The sequence below is a fragment of the Dendropsophus ebraccatus genome, chromosome 13 (assembly GCF_027789765.1).
Source record: "Dendropsophus ebraccatus isolate aDenEbr1 chromosome 13, aDenEbr1.pat, whole genome shotgun sequence".
Taxonomy (NCBI): domain Eukaryota; kingdom Metazoa; phylum Chordata; class Amphibia; order Anura; family Hylidae; genus Dendropsophus; species Dendropsophus ebraccatus.
Window position 1 is genome coordinate 3,274,181 of NC_091466.1, and position 22,430 is coordinate 3,296,610.

At 47.8% G+C, this 22,430-nt stretch overlaps 1 protein-coding gene across 1 annotated transcript in view; it reads right to left on the reverse strand.

Annotated features, from left to right (window-relative positions):
* The window catches only part of ZBTB7B (zinc finger and BTB domain containing 7B), a 57,414-nt gene that overhangs the window by 6,968 nt on the left and 28,016 nt on the right, over window positions 1-22,430 (reverse strand). Inside the window, exons 2-3 of the mRNA XM_069949729.1 lie at window positions 19,518-19,577; window positions 7,213-8,240 (exon numbers count right to left, since the gene is read on the reverse strand). Of these exons, the coding sequence (XP_069805830.1) occupies window positions 7,213-8,234 (1,022 nt within the window). The 5' untranslated portion in view covers window positions 8,235-8,240; window positions 19,518-19,577. The remainder of the gene's footprint in view (window positions 1-7,212; window positions 8,241-19,517; window positions 19,578-22,430) is intronic.

The following is a 22,430-nucleotide window of genomic DNA, read 5'->3' on the forward strand; positions in this document are numbered from 1 at the left end:
GAGCTATACACAGGATACACAGCTACCATATACAGCCACCAGAGGGCGCCATAGTACAGTGCTATACACAGGGGACACAGCTACCGTATACAGCCACCAGAGAGCGCCATAGTACAGTGCTATACAAAGGATACACAGCTACCGTATACAGCCACCAGAAGGCGCCATAGTACAGTGCTATACACAGGATACACAGCTACCGTATACAGCCACCAGAGGGCGCCATTGTACAGAGCTATACACAGGATACAGCTATCGTATACAGCCACCAGAGGGCGCCATAGTACAGAGCTATACACAGGATACAGCTACCGTATACAGCCACCAGAGGGCGCCATAGTACAGTGCTATACACAGGACACAGCTACCGTATACAGCCACCAGAGGGCGCCATAGTACAGAGCTATACACAGGATACACAGCTACCGTATACAGCCACCAGAGGGCGCCATAGTACAGTGCTATACACAGGTTACAGCTACCGTATACAGCCACCAGAGGGCGCCATAGTACAGTACTATATACAGGGGACACAGCTACAGTATACAGCCACCAGAGGGCGCCATAGTACAGTGCTATACACAGGATACAGCTATCGTATACAGCCACCAGAGGGCGCCATAGTACAGTGCTATACACAGGATACACAGCTACCGTATACAGCCACCAGAGGGCGCCATAGTACAGAGCTATACACAGGATACACAGCTACCGTATACAGCCACCAGAGGGCGCCAGAGTACAGTGCTATACACAGGGGACACAGCTACCGTATACAGCCACCAGAGGGCGCCATAGTACAGTGCTATACACAGGGGACACAGCTACCGTATACAGCCACCAGTGGGCACCATAGTAAAGAGCTATACAAAGGATACACAGCTACCGTATACAGCAACCAGAGGGCGCCATAGTACAGTGCTATATACAGGACACAGCTACCGTATACAGCCACCAGAGGGCGCCATAGTACAGTGCTATATACAGGGGACACAGCTACCGTATACAGCCAACAGAGGGCGCCATAATACAGAGCTATACACAGGATACACAGCTACCGTATACAGCCACCAGAGGGCGCCATAGTACAGAGCTATACACAGGGGACACAGCTACCGTATACAGCCACCAGAGGGCGCCATAGTACAGAGATATACACAGGATACAGCTATCGTATACAGCCACCAGAGGGCTCCATAGTACAGAGCTATACACAGGATACACAGCTACCGTATACAGCCACCAGAGGGCGCCATAGTACAGTGCTATACACAGGGGACACAGCTACCGTATACAGCCACCAGAGGGCGCCATAGTACAGTGCTATACACAGGATACAGCTACCGTATACAGCCACCAGAGGGCGCCATAGTACAGAGCTATACACAGGATACAGCTACCGTATACAGCCACCAGAGGGCGCCATAGTACAGTGCTATACACAGGATACACAGCTACCGTATACAGCCACCAGAGGGCGTCATAGTACAGTGCTATACACAGGATATACAGCTACCGTATACAGCCACCCGAGGGCGCCATAGTACAGAGCTATACACACGATACACAGCTACCGTATACAGCCACCAGAGGGCGCCATAGTACAGAGCTATACACAGGATACAGCTACCGTATACAGCCACCAGAGGGCGCCATAGTACAGTGCTATATACAGGACACAGCTACTGTATACAGCCACCAGAGGGCGCCATAGTACACTGCTATATACAGGGGACACAGCTACCGTATACAGCCACCAGAGGGCGCCATAGTACAGTGCTATACACAGGATACAGCTACCGTATACAGCCATCAGAGGGCGCCATAGTACAGTGCTATACACAGGGGACACAGCTACAGTATACAGCCACCAGAGGGCGCCATAGTACAGTGCTATACACAGGATACACAGCTACCGTATACAGCCACTAGAGGGCGTCATAGTACAGAGCTATACACAGGGGACACAGCTACCGTATACAGCCACCAGAGGGCGCCATAATACAGAGCTATACACAGGGGACACAGCTACCGTATACAGCCACCAGAGGGCGCCATAGTACAGTGCTATACACAGGATACAGCTACTGTATACAGCCACCAGAGGGCGCCATAGTACAGTGCTATATACAGGGGACACAGCTACCGTATACAGCCACCAGAGGGCGCCATAGTACAGTGCTATATACAGGACACAGCTACTGTATACAGCCACCAGAGGGCGCCATAGTACAGAGCTATACACAGGATACAGCTACCGTATACAGCCACCAGAGGGCGCCATAGTACAGTGCTATACACAGGATACAGCTACCGTATACAGCCACCAGAGGGCGCCATAGTACAGTGCTATATACAGGACACAGCTACTGTATACAGCCACCAGAGGGCGCCATAGTACAGTGCTATACACAGGATACAGCTACTGTATACAGCCACCAGAGGGCGCCATAGTACAGTGCTATACACAGGGGACACAGCTACTGCATACAGCCACTAGAGGGCGTCATAGTACAGTGCTATACACAGGACACAGCTACCGTATACAGCCACCAGAGGGCGCCATAGTACAGTGCTATATACAGGACACAGCTACGCCATAGTACAGTGCTATACACAGGATACACAGCTACCGTATACAGCCACCAGAGGGCGCCATAGTACAGAGCTATACACAGGATACAGCTACCGTATACAGCCACCAGAGGGCGCCATAGTACAGTGCTATACACAGGATACAGCTACCGTATACAGCCACCAGAGGGCACCATAATACAGAGCTATACACAGGGGACACAGCTACCGTATACAGCCACCAGAGGGCGCCATAGTACAGAGCTATACACAGGATACACAGCTACCGTATACAGCCACTAGAGGGCGTCATAGTACAGAGCTATACACAGGGGACACAGCTACCGTATACAGCCACCAGAGGGCGCCATAGTACAGTGCTATACACAGGATACACAGCTACCGTATACAGCCACCAGAGGGCGCCATAGTACAGTGCTATACACAGGATACACAGCTACCGTATACAGCCACCAGAGGGCGCCATAGTACAGAGCTATACACAGGATACAGCTACCGTATACAGCCACCAGAGGGCGCCATAGTACAGTGCTATACACAGGATACAGCTACCGTATACAGCCACCAGAGGGCGCCATAGTACAGTGCTATACACAGGGGACACAGCTACCGTATACAGCCACCAGAGGGCGCCATAGTACACTGCTATATACAGGGGACACAGCTACCGTATACAGCCACCAGAGGGCGCCATAATACAGTGCTATACACAGGATACAGCTACCGTATACAGCCACCATAGGGCGCCATAGTACAGTGCTATACACAGGGGACACAGCTACCGTATACAGCCACCAGAGGGCGCCATAGTACAGTGCTATACACAGGATACAGCTACCGTATACAGCCACCAGAGGGCGCCATAGTACAGTGCTATACACAGGGTACACAGCTAACGTATACAGCCACCAGAGGGCCCCATAGTACAGTGCTATACACAGGATACAGCTACCGTATACAGCCACCAGAGGGCGCCATAGTACAGTGCTATATACAGGACACAGCTACTGTATACAGCCACCAGAGGGCGCCATAGTACAGAGCTATACACAGGATACAGCTACCGTATACAGCCACCAGAGGGCGCCATAGTACAGTGCTATACACAGCTACCGTATACAGCCACCAGAGGGCGCCATAGTACAGTGCTATACACAGGACACAGCTACCGTATACAGCCACCAGAGGGCGCCATAGTACAGAGCTATATACAGGGGACACAGCTACCGTATACAGCCACCAGAGGGCGCCAGAGTACAGTGCTATACACAGGATACACAGCTACCGTATACAGCCACTAGAGGGCGTCATAGTACAGAGCTATACACAGGATACAGCTACCGTATACAGCCACCAGAGGGCGCCATAGTACAGTGCTATACACAGGATACAGCTACCGTATACAGCCACCAGAGGGCGCCATAGTACAGTGCTATACACAGGATACAGCTACCGTATACAGCCACCAGAGGGCGCCATAGTACAGAGCTATACACAGGATACAGCTACTGTATACAGCCACCAGAGGGCGCCATAGTACAGAGCTATACACAGGATACACAGCTACCGTATACAGCCACCAGAGGGCGCCATAGTACAGAGCTATACACAGGATACAGCTACCGTATACAGCCACCAGAGGGCGCCATAGTACAGAGCTATACACAGGATACACAGCTACCGTATACAGCCACCAGAGGGCGCCAGAGTACAGTGCTATACACAGGATACACAGCTACCGTATACAGCCACCAGAGGGCGCCATAGTACAGAGCTATACACAGGATACAGCTACCGTATACAGCCACCAGAGGGCGCTATACTACAGAGGTGTACACAGGATACAGCTACCGTATACAGCCACCAGAGGGCGCCATAGTACAGTGCTATACACAGGGGACACAGCTACTGCATACAGCCACTAGAGGGCGCCATAGTACAGTGCTATACACAGGGGACACAGCTACCGTATACAGCCACCAGAGGGCGCCATAGTACAGAGCTATACACAGAGGACACAGCTACCGTATACAGCCACCAGAGGGCGCCATAGTACAGTGCTATACACAGGGGACACAGCTACCGTATACAGCCACCAGAGGGCGCCATAGTACAGAGCTATACACAGAGGACACAGCTACCGTATACAGCCACCAGAGGGCGCCATAGTACAGAGCTATACACAGGATACACAGCTACCGTATACAGCCACCAGAGGGCGCCATAGTACAGAGCTATACACAGAGGACACAGCTACCGTATACAGCCACCAGAGGGCGCCATAGTACAGTGCTATACACAGGGGACACAGCTACCGTATACAGCCACCAGAGGGTGCCATAGTACAGTGCTATACACAGGACACAGCTACCGTATACAGCCACCAGAGGGCGCCATAGTACAGTGCTATATACAGGACACAGCTACCGTATACAGCCACCAGAGGGCGCCATAGTACAGTGCTATACACAGGGGACACAGCTACCGTATACAGCCACCAGAGGGCGCCATAGTACAGTGCTATACACAGGATACAGCTACAGTATACAGCCACCAGAGGGCGCCATAGTACAGTGCTATATACAGGACACAGCTACCGTATACAGCCACCAGAGGGCGCCATAGTACAGTGCTATACACAGGATACACAGCTACCGTATACAGCCACCAGAGGGCGCCATAATACAGTGCTATACACAGGACACAGCTACCGTATACAGCCACCAGAGGGCGCCATAGTACAGAGCTATACACAGGGGACACAGCTATCGTATACAGCCACCAGAGGGCGCCATAGTACAGTGCTATACACAGGATACAGCTACCGTATACAGCCACCAGAGGGCGCCATAATACAGTGCTATACACAGGATACACAGATACCGTATACAGCCACCAGAGGGCACCATATTACAGTGCTATATACAGGGGACACAGCTACCGTATACAGCCACCAGAGGGCGCCATAGTACAGTGCTATATACAGGATACACAGCTACCGTATACAGCCACCAGAGGGCGTCATAGTACAGTGCTATATACAGGATACACAGCTACCGTATACAGCCACCAGAGGGCGCCATAGTACAGTGCTATACACAGGACACAGCTACCGTATACAGCCACCAGAGGGCACCATAGTACAGTGCTATACACAGGATACAGCTACCGTATACAGCCACCAGAGGGCGCCATAGTACAGAGCTATACACAGGATACAGCTACCGTATACAGCCACCAGAGGGCGCCATAGTACAGTGCTATACACAGGATACAGCTACCGTATACAGCCACCAGAGGGCGCCATAGTACAGAGCTATACACAGGATACACAGCTACCGTATACAGCCACCAGAGGGCGCCATAGTACAGAGCTATATACAGGATACACAGCTACCGTATACAGCCACCAGAGGGCGCCATAGTACAGAGCTATATACAGGACACAGCTACCGTATACAGCCACCAGAGGGCGCCATAGTACAGAGCTATACACAGGATACAGCTATCGTATACAGCCACCAGAGGGCGCCATAGTACAGAGCTATACACAGGATACAGCTACTGTATACAGCCACCAGAGGGCACCATAGTACAGTGCTATACACAGGTTACAGCTACCGTATACAGCCACCAGAGGGCGCCATAGTACAGTGCTATACACAGGATACAGCTACCGTATACAGCCACCAGAGGGCGCCATAGTACAGAGCTATATACAGGGGACACAGCTACCGTATACAGCCACCAGAGGGCGCCATAGTACAGAGCTATACACAGGATACACAGCTACCGTATACAGCCACCAGAGGGCACCATAGTACAGTGCTATACACAGGTTACAGCTACCGTATACAGCCACCAGAGGGCACCATAGTACAGTGCTATACACAGGGGACACAGCTACAGTATACAGCCACCAGAGGGCGCCATATATAGCTGTATATATACGGGGGGGGGGGGGGTGACACGGCAGTATAGCAGTATATATACAGGGGGGGGGGGCATCTGCTGTATACAGGCAGTATATATACACACACAGGAGTCTCTTACCTGGTGAAGCGGACGCCGCACACCTGGCACACGAAGGGTTTCTCCCCGGTGTGGGTCCGCATGTGGCGGGGCAGTATATATACAGGGGGGGGGGGGGCATCTGCTGTATACAGGCAGTATATATATATATATATATATATATATATATATATATATATATATATATATATATATACACAGGAGTCTCTTACCTGGTGAAGCGGACGCCGCACACCTGGCACACGAAGGGTTTCTCCCCGGTGTGGGTCCGCATGTGGCGGGGCAGTATATATACAGGGGGGGGGGGGGCATCTGCTGTATACAGGCAGTATATATATATATATATATATATATATATATATATATATATATATATATATACACAGGAGTCTCTTACCTGGTGAAGCGGACGCCGCACACCTGGCACACGAAGGGTTTCTCCCCGGTGTGGGTCCGCATGTGGCGGGGCAGTATATATACAGGGGGGGGGGGGCATCTGCTGTATACAGGCAGTATATATATATATATATATATATATATATATATATATATATATATATATATATACACACAGGAGTCTCTTACCTGGTGAAGCGGACGCCGCACACCTGGCACACGAAGGGTTTCTCCCCGGTGTGGGTCCGCATGTGGCGGGGCAGCTTGCCGGCGCCGTGGATGATCTTGTGGCAGACGGGACACTCCTGGGGCATCTGCGACCGCCGCTTCCTCACCAGCTTGTCACCACCGTCCGGGGAGACGGACACAGACTCGGGGTGCTCGGCATCCAGCGGGGCGGGGTACATTAATTCAGGGTTCTCCTCATCAGATAAGATGTCGTCAGGGGGTGAAGGGGGGACGAAGATGTGCTGCTCCCGGTGGGGGAGGTGCTCGCTGGGCGCTACCTCCTCGGCGGGGCTCTCTGCCCGCTCTTCCTCCTCCAGCAGGTAGTGGGCGCCGTTCTTCTCCCTCTGGCTGGGGTTGACTTGCAGGAACTTCCTCCTGTGCTTGCGGGGGATGAGCTGCACCGGCTTCTGTGGCAGCGGCATGGGCTGGATGGGCGGCAGCGCTGGCGGAGGGCTGTCGGCCTCGGCCGGCGGGGGGCTGGCCTCCTGGCCGTTCTCCTGGGTGATGAAGCACTCCAGATACTGGCGGGCGCGGATGAAGCACTCCAGGTCCTCGGCGTCTCCGCTCATCTCCTCCCAGCTGCAGCCGTTACAGCGCAGGATCTCCACACAGGCCTCCACCACGCAGGGGATCTCCAGGAGCCGCGCCGTCCGCAGAACGTCCCGCATGTTGGCGTTACTGATAGTCAGCGTGGCCGTATAGGCAAAGTCCAGCAGTGCCCCCAGCGCGTCCGGCTTCAGGAAGTCCAGCTCACACACGTCCCGGCCCGCCGCACCCGCCACCCGGGGCCCAGTGAAGAGCTTGCGGAAGTAGTGGCTGCAGGCGGCCAGCACGGCCCGGTGGGTGCGGTACTCCAGCCCTTGCGTCTTGATGGTGATGTCACACAGGACCCCGCGGTGCCGCTGCTCATTCAGGCTGCTCAGGAGGTCGCTGCTGTGCTCCGGGAAGGGGATCCCAATCAGCTCATCCTCAGAGCTCGCCATCACCACCTGCCGGGAAACAAGGCGGCCGTCACCACAGGGCAAGAAGGAGCATCACATATCCTATACCATACATGTCATATATCACATATCCTATACCATACATGTCATATCACATATCCTATACTATACATGTCATATCACATATCCTATACCATACATGTCATATCACATATCCTATACTATACATGTCATATCACATATCCTATACTATACATGTCATATCACATATCCTATACTATACATGTCATATCACATATCCTATACTATACATGTCAAATATCATATTTTATACCATACATGTCACATATCACATATCCTATACCATACATGTCACATATCCTATACCATACATGTCACATATCCTATACCATACATGTCACATATCCTATACCATACATGTCACATATCACATATCCTATACCATACATGTCACATATCACATATCCTATACCATACATGTCACATATCCTATACCATACATGTCACATATCACATATCCTATACCATACATGTCACATATCACATATCCTATACCATACATGTCACATATCCTATACCATACATGTCACATATCCTATACCATACATGTCACATATCCTATACCATACATGTCACATATCCTATACCATACATGTCACATATCCTATACCATACATGTCACATATCACATATCCTATACCATACATGTCACATATCACATATCCTATACCATACATGTCACATATCCTATACCATACATGTCACATATCCTATACCATACATGTCACATATCACATATCCTATACCATACATGTCACATATCCTATACCATACATGTCACATATCACATATCCTATACCATACATGTCATATATCACATATCCTATACCATACATGTCATATATCACATATCTTATACCATACATGTCACATATCCTATACCATACATGTCACATATCACATATCCTATACCATACATGTCATATATCACATATCCTATACCATACATGTCATATCACATATCCTATACCATACATGTCACATATCACATATCCTATATCACATATCCTATACCATACATGTCATATATCCTATACCATACATGTCATATATCCTATACCATACATGTCACATATCCTATATCACATATCCTATACCATACATGTCATATATAACATATCCTATACCATACATGTCACATATCACATATCCTATATCACATATCCTATACCATACATGTCATATATCACATATCCTATACCATACATGTCATATATCACATATCCTATACCATACATGTCATATCACATATCCTATACCATACATGTCATATATCCTATACCATACATGTCATATATCCTATACCATACATGTCATATATCACATATCCTATACCATACATGTCACATATCCTATATCACATATCCTATACCATACATGTCATATATCACATATCCTATACCATACATGTCACATATCACATATCCTATATCACATATCCTATACCATACATGTCATATATCACATATCCTATACCATACATGTCATATATCACATATCCTATACCATACATGTCATATCACATATCCTATACCATACATGTCATATCACATATCCTATACCATACATGTCATATATCCTATACCATACACATCATTTATCACATATCCTATACCATACATGTCACATATCCTATACCATACATGTCACATATCACATATCCTATACCATACATGTCACATATCACATATCCTATACCATACATGTCACATATCCTATACCATACATGTCACATATCACATATCCTATACCATATATTAAATATCCTATACCATATTTCACATATCCAATACCATACATGTCATATATCACATATCCTATACCATATATCACATATCCTATACCATACACATCATTTATCACATATCCTATACCATACATGTCACATATCCTATACCATACATGTCACATATCACATATCCTATACCATACATGTCACATATCACATATCCTATACCATACATGTCACATATCCTATACCATACATGTCACATATCACATATCCTATACCATACATGTCATATATCACATATCCTATACCATACATGTCATATATCACATATCCTATACCATACATGTCATATCACATATCCTATACCATACATGTCATATCACATATCCTATACCATACATGTCATATATCCTATACCATACATGTCACATATCACATATCCTATACCATACATGTCACATATCCTACACCATACATCACATATCCTACACCATACATCACATATCCTATACCATACATCACATATCCTATACCATACATGTCACATATCCTATACCATATATCACATATCCTACACCATATATCACATATCCTACACCATACATCACATATCCTATACCATACATCACATATCCTATATCATACATGTCATATCACATATCCTATACCATACATGTCACATTTCACATATCCCATACCATACATGTCACATAACATATATCTTATACCATACATGTCATATATCACATATCCTATACCATGTCACATATCCTATACCATACATGTCACATATCACATATCCTATACCATACATGTCACATATCCTACACCATACATCACATATCCTACACCATACATCACATATCCTATACGATACATCACATATCCTATACCATACATGTCATATCACATATCCGATACCATACATGTCATATTACATATCCTATACCATACATGTCATATATCACATATCCTATACCATACATGTCACATATCCTATACTACACATGTCACATATCACCTATCCTATACCATACATGTCACATATCCTATATCATACATGTCACATATCCTATACCATACATGTCACATATCACATATCTTATACCATACATATCCCATACCATACATATCACATATCCTATACCATACATATCACATATCCTATACCATACATGTCACATATCACATATCCTATACCATACATGTCATTTATCACATATCCTATACCATATATGTCACACATCACATATCCTATACCATATATCACATATCCTATACCATACATGTCACATATCACATATCCTATACCATATATCAAATATCCTATATCATATGTCACATATCCAATACCATACATGTCATATATCACATATCCTATACCATACATGTCACATATTACATATCCTATACCATACATATCCCGTACCAAACATGTTCCATATCACAAATCCTATACCATACATGTTGCATATCACATATCCTATACCATATATCACATATCCTACACCATATATCACATATCCTACACCATACATCACATATCCTATACCATACATCACATATCCTATATCATACATGTCATATCACATATCCTATACCATACATGTCACATTTCACATATCCCATACCATACATGTCACATAACATATATCTTATACCATACATGTCATATATCATATATCCTATACCATACATGTCATATATCACATATCCTATACCATACATGTCATGTATCATATATCCTATACATGTCACATATCACATATCCTATACCATACCATACAGTCACATATCCTATACCATACATGTCACATATCACATATGCTATACCATATATGTCATATATCACACATCCTATACCACATATCACATTTCCTATACCACATATCACATATCCTATACCATATATGTCACATATCCTATACCATACATGTCATATCACATATCCTATACCATACATGTCACATATCCTATACCATACATGTCACATATTACATATCCTATACCATACATATCCCGTACCTAACATGTTCCATATCACAAATCCTATACCTACATGTCATATCACATATCCTATACCATATATCACATATCCTATACCATACATGTCACATATCACATATCCTATACCATACATGTCATACATCACATATCCTATACCATATATCAAATATCCTATACTATATGTTACATATCACATATCCCATACAATACGTGTCACATATCCTATACCATACATGTCACATATCACATATCCTATACCATACATGTCACATATAACATATCCTATACCATACATGTCACATATCCTTTACCATAAAGGTCACATATCACATATCCTATACCATATATCACATATCCTATACCATACATATCACATATCCCATACCATACATGTCACATATCGCATATACTATACCATACATGTCATATTTCACATAACCTATGTCATATCATATACCATACTTGTCATATATACTATACCATACATCACATATCCTATACCATACATGTCACATATCACTTATCCTATACCATACATGTCACATATCACATACCATACATGTCACATATCCTATACCATACATGTCACATATCGTATCACATACAAGTCACATCACACATGTCACATATCCTACACCATACATGTCACATATCCTATACATGTCACATATTCTGTACCATACATGTCACATCACATATCATATACCATTCATGTCACTTATAACATATCCTATACAATACATGTCCCATATGACATATCCTATACCATATATCACATATCCTATACCATACACATAATTTATCACATATCCTATACCATACATGTCATACATCACAAATCCTATACCATACATGTCACATATCACATATCCTATACCATACATGTCACATATCCTATACCATACATGTCACATATCACATATCCTATACCATATATTAAATATCCTATACCATATTTCACATATCCAATACCATACATGTCATATATCACATATCCTATACCATATATCACATATCCTATACCATACACATCATTTATCACATATCCTATACCATACATGTCATATATCACATATCCTATACCATACATGTCACATATCCTATACCATACATGTCACATATCACATATCCTATACCATATATTAAATATCCTATACCATATATCACATATCACATATCATATACCATACACATCATTTATCACATATCCTATACCATACATGCCATATATCACATATCCTATACCATACATGTCACATATCCAATACCATACATGTCATATATCACATATCCTATACCATACATGTCACATATTACATATCCTATACCATACATATCCCGTACCAAACATGTTCCATATCACAAATCCTATACCTACATGTCAAATCACATATCCTATACCATACATGTCACATATCACATATCCTATACCATACATGTCACATATCCTATACCATACATATCACATATCCTATACCTTACATGTCACATCACATATCCTATACCATACATGTCATATCACATATCCTATACCATATATCAAATATCCTATACCATATGTCACATATCACATATCCCATACAATACATGTCACATATCCTATACCATACATGTCACATATCACATATCCTATACCATACATGTCACATATAACATATCCTATACCATACATGTCACATATCCTTTCCCATAAAGGTCACATATCACATAATCTATACCATATATCACATATCCTATACCATACATGTCACATATCCCATACCATACATGTCACATCGCATATACTATACCATACATGTCATATTTCACATAACCTATGTCATATCATATACCATACTTGTCATATATCCTATACCATACATGTCACATATTCTATACCATACATGTCATATGTCACATATCCTATACCATACATGTCATATGTCACATATCCTATACCATACATGTCATATCATATATCCTATAGCATACATGTCATATATCACATATCCTATACCATACATGTCATATATCCTTTTCCCTTACATGTCATATGGCAGAACAGTCAATGACTCGTAAACACACTCGTAAGTGAGGGACAGTACAATGAAACAGTAACACTCTGAGGGGAAAGGTGGCACTGGAGCTCTGGCAGGGTCCGTACATTATAGCTATATTATAGAACATTTTCTATATCTGATGTCACTATGGAAATTCACCTCTAACCAGATAAAAGACGCACTTCCTCTCAATGACTGCAAACTATGGGTGCAGGGAGAGCGGATATGGGTGACAAAGGGTTAACAAGAAGCCATCTACACTCTGCATAGCACCATGTAATACCCGGGATTATCACACCATATATACTACATACACCATACATATATACTACATACACCATACATATATATACTACATACACCATACATATATATACACACACACTACATACACCATACATATATATACTACATACACCATACCTATATACTACATACACCATACATATATACACACACACTACATACACCATACATATATATACTACATACACCATACATATATATATACACACACTACATACACCATACATATATATATACACACACAAACTACATACACCATACATATATATACTACATACACCATACCTATATACTACATACACTATACCATATATACTACATACACCATGTAATACCCGGGATTATCACACCATGCATCATTTAATAAACAGAAGTATTAGACTGCACTGATACTACTACAACTCAAATGTCTAACTATAAAACACAAAAATTTCCATAATAAAAATATACCACTAACACTACAAACCCCAGCTACAACACACCACACAACAAAATCCACTACAACACAGAGACACCATAACCAAACAACCTCCACTACAACACTGAGACACCACAACCAAACAGCAACCTCAAGACACTACAACCACCTCCACTACAACAGAGACACCATAACCAAACAACCTCCACTACAAGACACTACAACCACCTACACTACAACAGACACCATAACCAAACAACCTCCACTACAAGACACTACAACCACCTACACTACAACAGAGACACCATAACCAAACAACCTCCACTACAAGACACTACAACCACCTACACTACAACAGAGACACCATAACCAAACAACCTCCACTACAAGACACTACAACCACCTACACTACAACAGAGACACCATAACCAAACAACCTCCACTACAAGACACTACAACCCCCTACACTACAACAGAGACACCATAACCAAACAACCTCCACTACAAGACACTACAACCACCTACACTACAACAGAGACACCATAACCAAACAACCTCCACTACAAGACACTACAACCACCTACACTACAACAGAGACACCATAACCAAACAACCTCCAGTACAAGACACTATAACCACCTACACTACAACAGACACCATAACCAAACAACCTCCAGTACAAGACACTACAACCACCTACACTACAACAGAGACACCATAACCAAACAACCTCCACTACAAGACACTACAACCCCCTACACTACAACAGACACCATAACCAAACAACCTCCAGTACAAGACACTACAACCACCTACACTACAACAGACACCATAACCAAACAACCTCCACTACAAGACACTACAACCACCTACACTACAACAGAGACACCATAACCAAACAACCTCCACTACAAGACACTACAACCCCCTACACTACAACAGACACCATAACCAAACAACCTCCAGTACAAGACACTACAACCACCTACACTACAACAGAGACACCATAACCAAACAACCTCCACTACAAGACACTACAACCCCCTACACTACAACAGACACCATAACCAAACAACCTCCAGTACAAGACACTACAACCCCCTACACTACAACAGAGACACCATAACCAAACAACCTCCACTACAAGACACTACAACCACCTACACTACAACAGACACCATAACCAAACAACCTCCAGTACAAGACACTACAACCACCTACACTACAACAGACACCATAACCAAACAACCTCCACTACAAGACACTACAACCACCTACACTACAACAGACACCATAACCAAACAACCTCCACTACAAGACACTACAACCACGTTGTGGTGACATTTTAGTGTGTTTAATGTAAAGCAGTATTTGGGGTGTTGTCTCCCTCATTGTACTCCTCCTGTACATTCATATATGTATGTGGTATTTTTGTATTTATGTCAGTGTTCTAATAAAGATTTTTGTGCATATGCTATTTTTCTTTGAGAGGTTGATGCCCTATTAGTAGCACATCACACACAGTATAATATATATATATATACACACACACACAAAGAGCAGTGACCACCCTCACACAGTCCTTACACACACAGAGCAGTGATCACCCTCACACACAGTCCTTACACACACACACAGAGCAGTGACCACCCTCACACACAGTCCTTACACACACAGAGCAGTGATCACCCTCACACAGTCCTTACACACACACAGAGCAGTGATCACCCTCACACACAGTCCTTACACACACAGAGCAGTGATCACCCTCACACAGTCCTTACACACACACAGCAGTGATCACCCTCACACACAATCCTTACACACACAGAGCAGTGACCACCCTCACACACAGAGCAGTGATCACCCTCACACACAGTCCTTACACACACAGAGCAGTGATCACCCTCACACACACACACAGAGCAGTGACCACCCTCACACACAGTCCTTACACACACAGCAGTGATCACCCTCACACACACACACAGTCCTTACACACACACAGCAGTGACCACCCTCACACACAGTCCTTACACACACACAGCAGTGACCACCCTCACACACAGTCCTTACACACACAGAGCAGTGACCACCCTCACACAGTCCTTACACACACAGAGCAGTGATCACCCTCACATAGAGCAGTGATCACCCTCACACAGTCCTTACACACACACACAGAGCAGTGACCACCCTCACACAGTCCTTACACACACAGAGCAGTGATCACCCTCACACAGTCCTTACACACACACAGCAGTGATCACCCTCACACACAATCCTTACACACACAGAGCAGTGACCACCCTCACACACAGAGCAGTGATCACCCTCATACAGTCCTTACACACACAGAGCAGTGATCACCCTCACACACAGAGCAGTGATCACCCTCACACACAGTCCTTACACACACAGAGCAGTGATCACCCTCACACACAGAGCAGTGATCACCCTCACACACAGTCCTTACACACACAGAGCAGTGATCACCCTCACACACACACACACACACACACACACACACACACACAGCAGTGACCACCCTCACACACAGTCCTTACACACACAGCAGTGATCACCCTCACACACACACACAGTCCTTACACACACACAGCAGTGACCACCCTCACACACAGTCCTTACACACACAGAGCAGTGACCACCCTCACACAGTCCTTACACACACAGAGCAGTGATCACCCTCACACACAGTCCTTACACACACACAGCAGTGACCACCCTCACACACAGTCCTTACACACACAGAGCAGTGACCACGCTCACACAGTCCTTACACACAGAGCAGTGATCACCCTCACACACAGTCCTTACACACAGAGCAGTGATCACCCTCACACAGTCCTTACACATACAGAGCAGTGACCACCCTCACACACAGTCCTTACACACACAGAGCAGTGACCACGCTCACACAGTCCTTACACACAGAGCAGTGATCACCCTCACACACAGTCCTTACACATACAGAGCAGTGATCACCCTCATACAAAGTCCTTACACACACAGCAGTGACCACCCTCATACACAGTCCTTACACACACACACACACACAGAGCAGTGATCACCCTCATACAAATTCCTTACACACACAGCAGTGACCACCCTCACACACAGTCCTTACACACACACACACACACACACACACAGCAGTGATCACCCTCACACACAGTCCTTACACACACAGAGCAGTGATCACCCTCACACACAGTCCTTACACACACAGAGCAGTCACCACCCTCACACACAGTCCTTACACACACAGAGCAGTGACCACCCTCACACACAGTCCTTACACACACAGAGCAGTGACCACCCTCACACAGTCCTTACACACAAAGCAGTGATCACCCTCACACACAGTCCTTACACACACAGAGCAGTGATCACCCTCACACACAGTCCTTACACACACAGAGCAGTGACCACCCTCACACACAGTCCTTACACACACAGAGCAGTGATCACCCTCACACACAGTCCTTACACACACAGAGCAGTGATCACCCTCACACACAGTCCTTACACATACAGAGCAGTGATCACCCTCATACAGTCCTTACACACACAGCAGTGATCACCCTCATACAGTCCTTACACACACAGCAGTGATCACCCTCATACAGTCCTTACACACACAGAGCAGTGATCACCCTCACACAGTCCTTACACACACAGAGCAGTGATCACCCTCACACAGTCCTTACACACACAGAGCAGTGATCACCCTCACACACAGTCCTTACACATACAGAGCAGTGATCACCCTCATACAGTCCTTACACACAGAGCAGTGACCACCCTCACACACACACACAGCAGTGATCACCCTCACACAGTCCTTACACACACAGAGCAGTGATCACCCTCACACACAGTCCTTACACACACAGAGCAGTGATCACCCTCACACACAGTCCTTACACACACAGAGCAGTGATCACCCTCACACACAGTCCTTACACATACAGAGCAGTGATCACCCTCATACAGTCCTTACACACAGAGCAGTGACCACCCTCACACACACACACACAGCAGTGATCACCCTCACACACGCACATCACACACAGTCCTTACACACACACACACACACACAGCAGTGATCACCCTCATACAGTCCTTACACACACAGAGCAGTGATCACCCTCACACACAGTCCTTACACACAGAGCAGTGACCACCCTCACACACAGTCCTTACACACACAGAGCAGTGACCACCCTCACACACACACAGAGCAGTGACCACCCTCACACACGCACATCACACACAGTCCTTACACACACAGAGCAGTGACCACCCTCACACACAGAGCAGTGATCACCCTCACACACACTCACACACACACATACACAGAGCAGTGACCACCCACACACACACACAGAGCAGTGACCACCCTCACACACACACAGAGCAGTGACCACCCTCACACACACACAGAGCAGTGACCACCCTCACACACGCACATCACACACAGTCCTTACACACACACACACACAGAGCAGTGACCACCCTCACACACGCACATCACACACAGAGCGGTGATCATCCCCGCACACACATCTCACACAGTCCTTACACACAGAGTGTTGATCACCCTTGCACACACAGTCCCAGTAAGACGAGGGCCCCAGCACCAGGAGCGCTGTAGTATGAAGAACGCACCAGCCGCCTACAACATGGCGTCCTGACACATGACGGCCCGGGCCTCGTACCTGTGGGGTGCTCCTCGTCCACACGTCCTGGCAGCAGCGAGCTCCTCACCTCCCCGATCACTGCCAAGAAACAAAAAGAGAGACGCGTCACCCCAAAAATCCAGCGAACACACAGACTGAGGTAAGAAGGTCGCCCACGTATGAACTTCCCAGAAGTGTGAAGGGAAGACAGAGCTGCGCCCCCTTTGAAGTTGGGGTGAGTGGGGGTGGAGGGGAAGGAGATGGAAGAAGGGGCGGAGCCTGCTGTGTGCAGAGAGTGAGTGTGAGGAGAGTGCCGCCACAACCCCCCAGGGGGGAGACATGGCCGACCTGGTAACTGGCACTGCCGCCTCACACCCCTCCACAGCCACCTGGGGGGGGGGGGGGACACACCATGGCCGACACCTGGTAACTGGCACTGCCACCTCACACCTCTTCACAGCCACCTGGGGGGGGGGGGACACAACATGGCCGACACCTGGTAACTGGCACTGCCGCCTCCCACCCCTCCACAGCCACCTGGGGGGGGGGGAACAACATGGCCGACACCTGGTAACTGGCACTGCCACCTCACACCTCTTCACAGCCACCTGGGGGGGGGGACACCATGGCCGACACCTGGTGATTGGCACTGCTGCCACACACCTCTCCACAGCCACCTGGTGGGGGGGGACACCATGGCCGACACCTGGTAACTGGCACTGCCGCCTCCCACCCCTCCACAGCCACCTGGGGGGGGGGGAACAACATGGCCGACACCTGGTAACTGGCACTGCCACCTCCCACCCCTCCACAGCCACCTGGGGGGGGGGGGGGCACAACATGGCCGACACCTGGTAACTGCCATCTCACACCTCTTCACAGCCACCTGGGAGGGGGGGGGGGGGACACCATGGCCGACACCTGGTGATTGGCACTGCCGCCTCACACCCCTCCACAGCCACCTGGGGGGGGGGGGGGGACAACATGGCCGACACCTGGTAACTGGCACTGCCGCCTCCCACCCCTCCACAGCCACCTGGGGGGGGGGGGGGGGAACAACATGGCCGACACCTGGTAACTGGCACTGCCACCTCCCACACCTCCACAGCCACCTGGGGGGGGGGGGCACAACATGGCCGACACCTGGTAACTGGCACTGCTGCCACACACCTCCCCACAGCCACCTGGGGGGGGGGGGCACAACATGGCCGACACCTGGTAACTGCCATCTCACACCTCTTCACAGCCACCTGGGGGGGGGGGACAACATGGCCGACACCTGGTGATTGGCACTGCCGCCTCACACCCCTCCACAGCCACCTGGGGGGGGGGGGGGGGGGGACAACATGGCCGACACCTGGTAACTGCCATCTCACACCTCTCCACAGCCACCTGGGGGGGGGGGGGGGGGGGGGGACAACAATGCCGACACCCGGTAATTGCCACCTCACACCTCTTCACAGCCACCTGGGGGGGGGGGGGGGGGGGGGGGGGACACACCATGGCAGACACCTGGTGATTGGCACTGCCGCCTCACACCCCTCCACAGCCACCTGGGGGGGGGGACAACATGGCCGACACCTGGTAACTGGCACTGACGCCTCCCACCCCTCCACAGCCACCTGGGGGGGGGGCACAACATGGCCGACACCTGGTAACTGCCATCTCACACCTCTTCACAGCCACCTGGGAGGGGGGGGGGACACCATGGCCGACACCTGGTAATTGGCACTGCCGCCTCACACCTCTCCACAGCCACCTGGGGGGGGGGGGACAACAATGCCGACACCTGGTAACTGGCACTGCTGCCTCACACCTCTCCACAGCCACCTGGGGGGGACAACATGGCCGACACCTAGTAACTGCCATCTCACACCTCTCCACAGCCACCTGCGGGGGGACAACATGGCCGACACCTGGTAACTGGCACTGCTGCCACACACCTCTCCACAGCCACCTCGGGGGGGACACACAACATGGCCGACACCTGGTAACTGGCACTGCCGGCTCACACCCCTTCACAGCCACCTGGGGGAGGGGGGGAAGGGGGACAACATGGCCGACACCTGGTAACTGGCACTGCCGCCACACACCCCTCCACAGCCACCTGGGGGGGGGGGGGGGATGACAACATGGCCGACACCTGGTAACTGCCACCTCACACCTCTCCACAGCCACCTGGGGAGAGGGGGGCACAACATGGCCAACACCTAGTGAGAGGCACTGCCACACGCTCTACGCCAGTACCATCCCCCAGGAAGCGCCGCATTGGGTCATGTGACTGCACGTCAGGGTTCCCGCTTGTTGGCTGCCATTGGCATGACACAGACGGGCGTTCCTCCAGTCGGAGAGTTTCTGGGACAGGGAGGCTCCTACCAAACTTGTGTGACGGGCGGCGGCGGGCAGAGGGCTCCGTCCATCGTCAGCGGGCAGGAATCTTAATGACCACAATCTGCCCTGTAATTATAGGAGGGGGCCAGGAGGGGGCAGCGCTGGGCGAGATCCGGGCACACCTTCCATTCAAAGCTGCAAATATGCCAAGCAGGCAGAGGGGTATTACCTGGTGCTGGGGAGGTGCCAGCTGGCGGGGGGCCCAGGCTCAGGTTTAACCACCTCACTGCCAAGCCCCCACCCAGTCCTGCAGCCCAGGACGCCAAGGGGTTAACAAAGCCTCCGGCAGCCACCAGTGTGGGGCGCCAGGTGATAGCTCAGACCCCCTCCCCCGCACCCACCTCAGCTGGGCGGGGCACCCTCTTTTATGGTCGCAGCTCCAAGGACTTTGGTCAGGTTGTCCTGCCGCTCCCATCCAGGGTCTCGTAACAACCCCCAGCCGAGCGTGCCACCCCACCCCCGCTTATAAGGGAGCACACCGCCGCTGGGCCTCCCCCAGGAGAGGCACCCCGGGTACCCCAACAGTCAGAGTCCCCTGAGAGAGACCCCATCACTGTGATA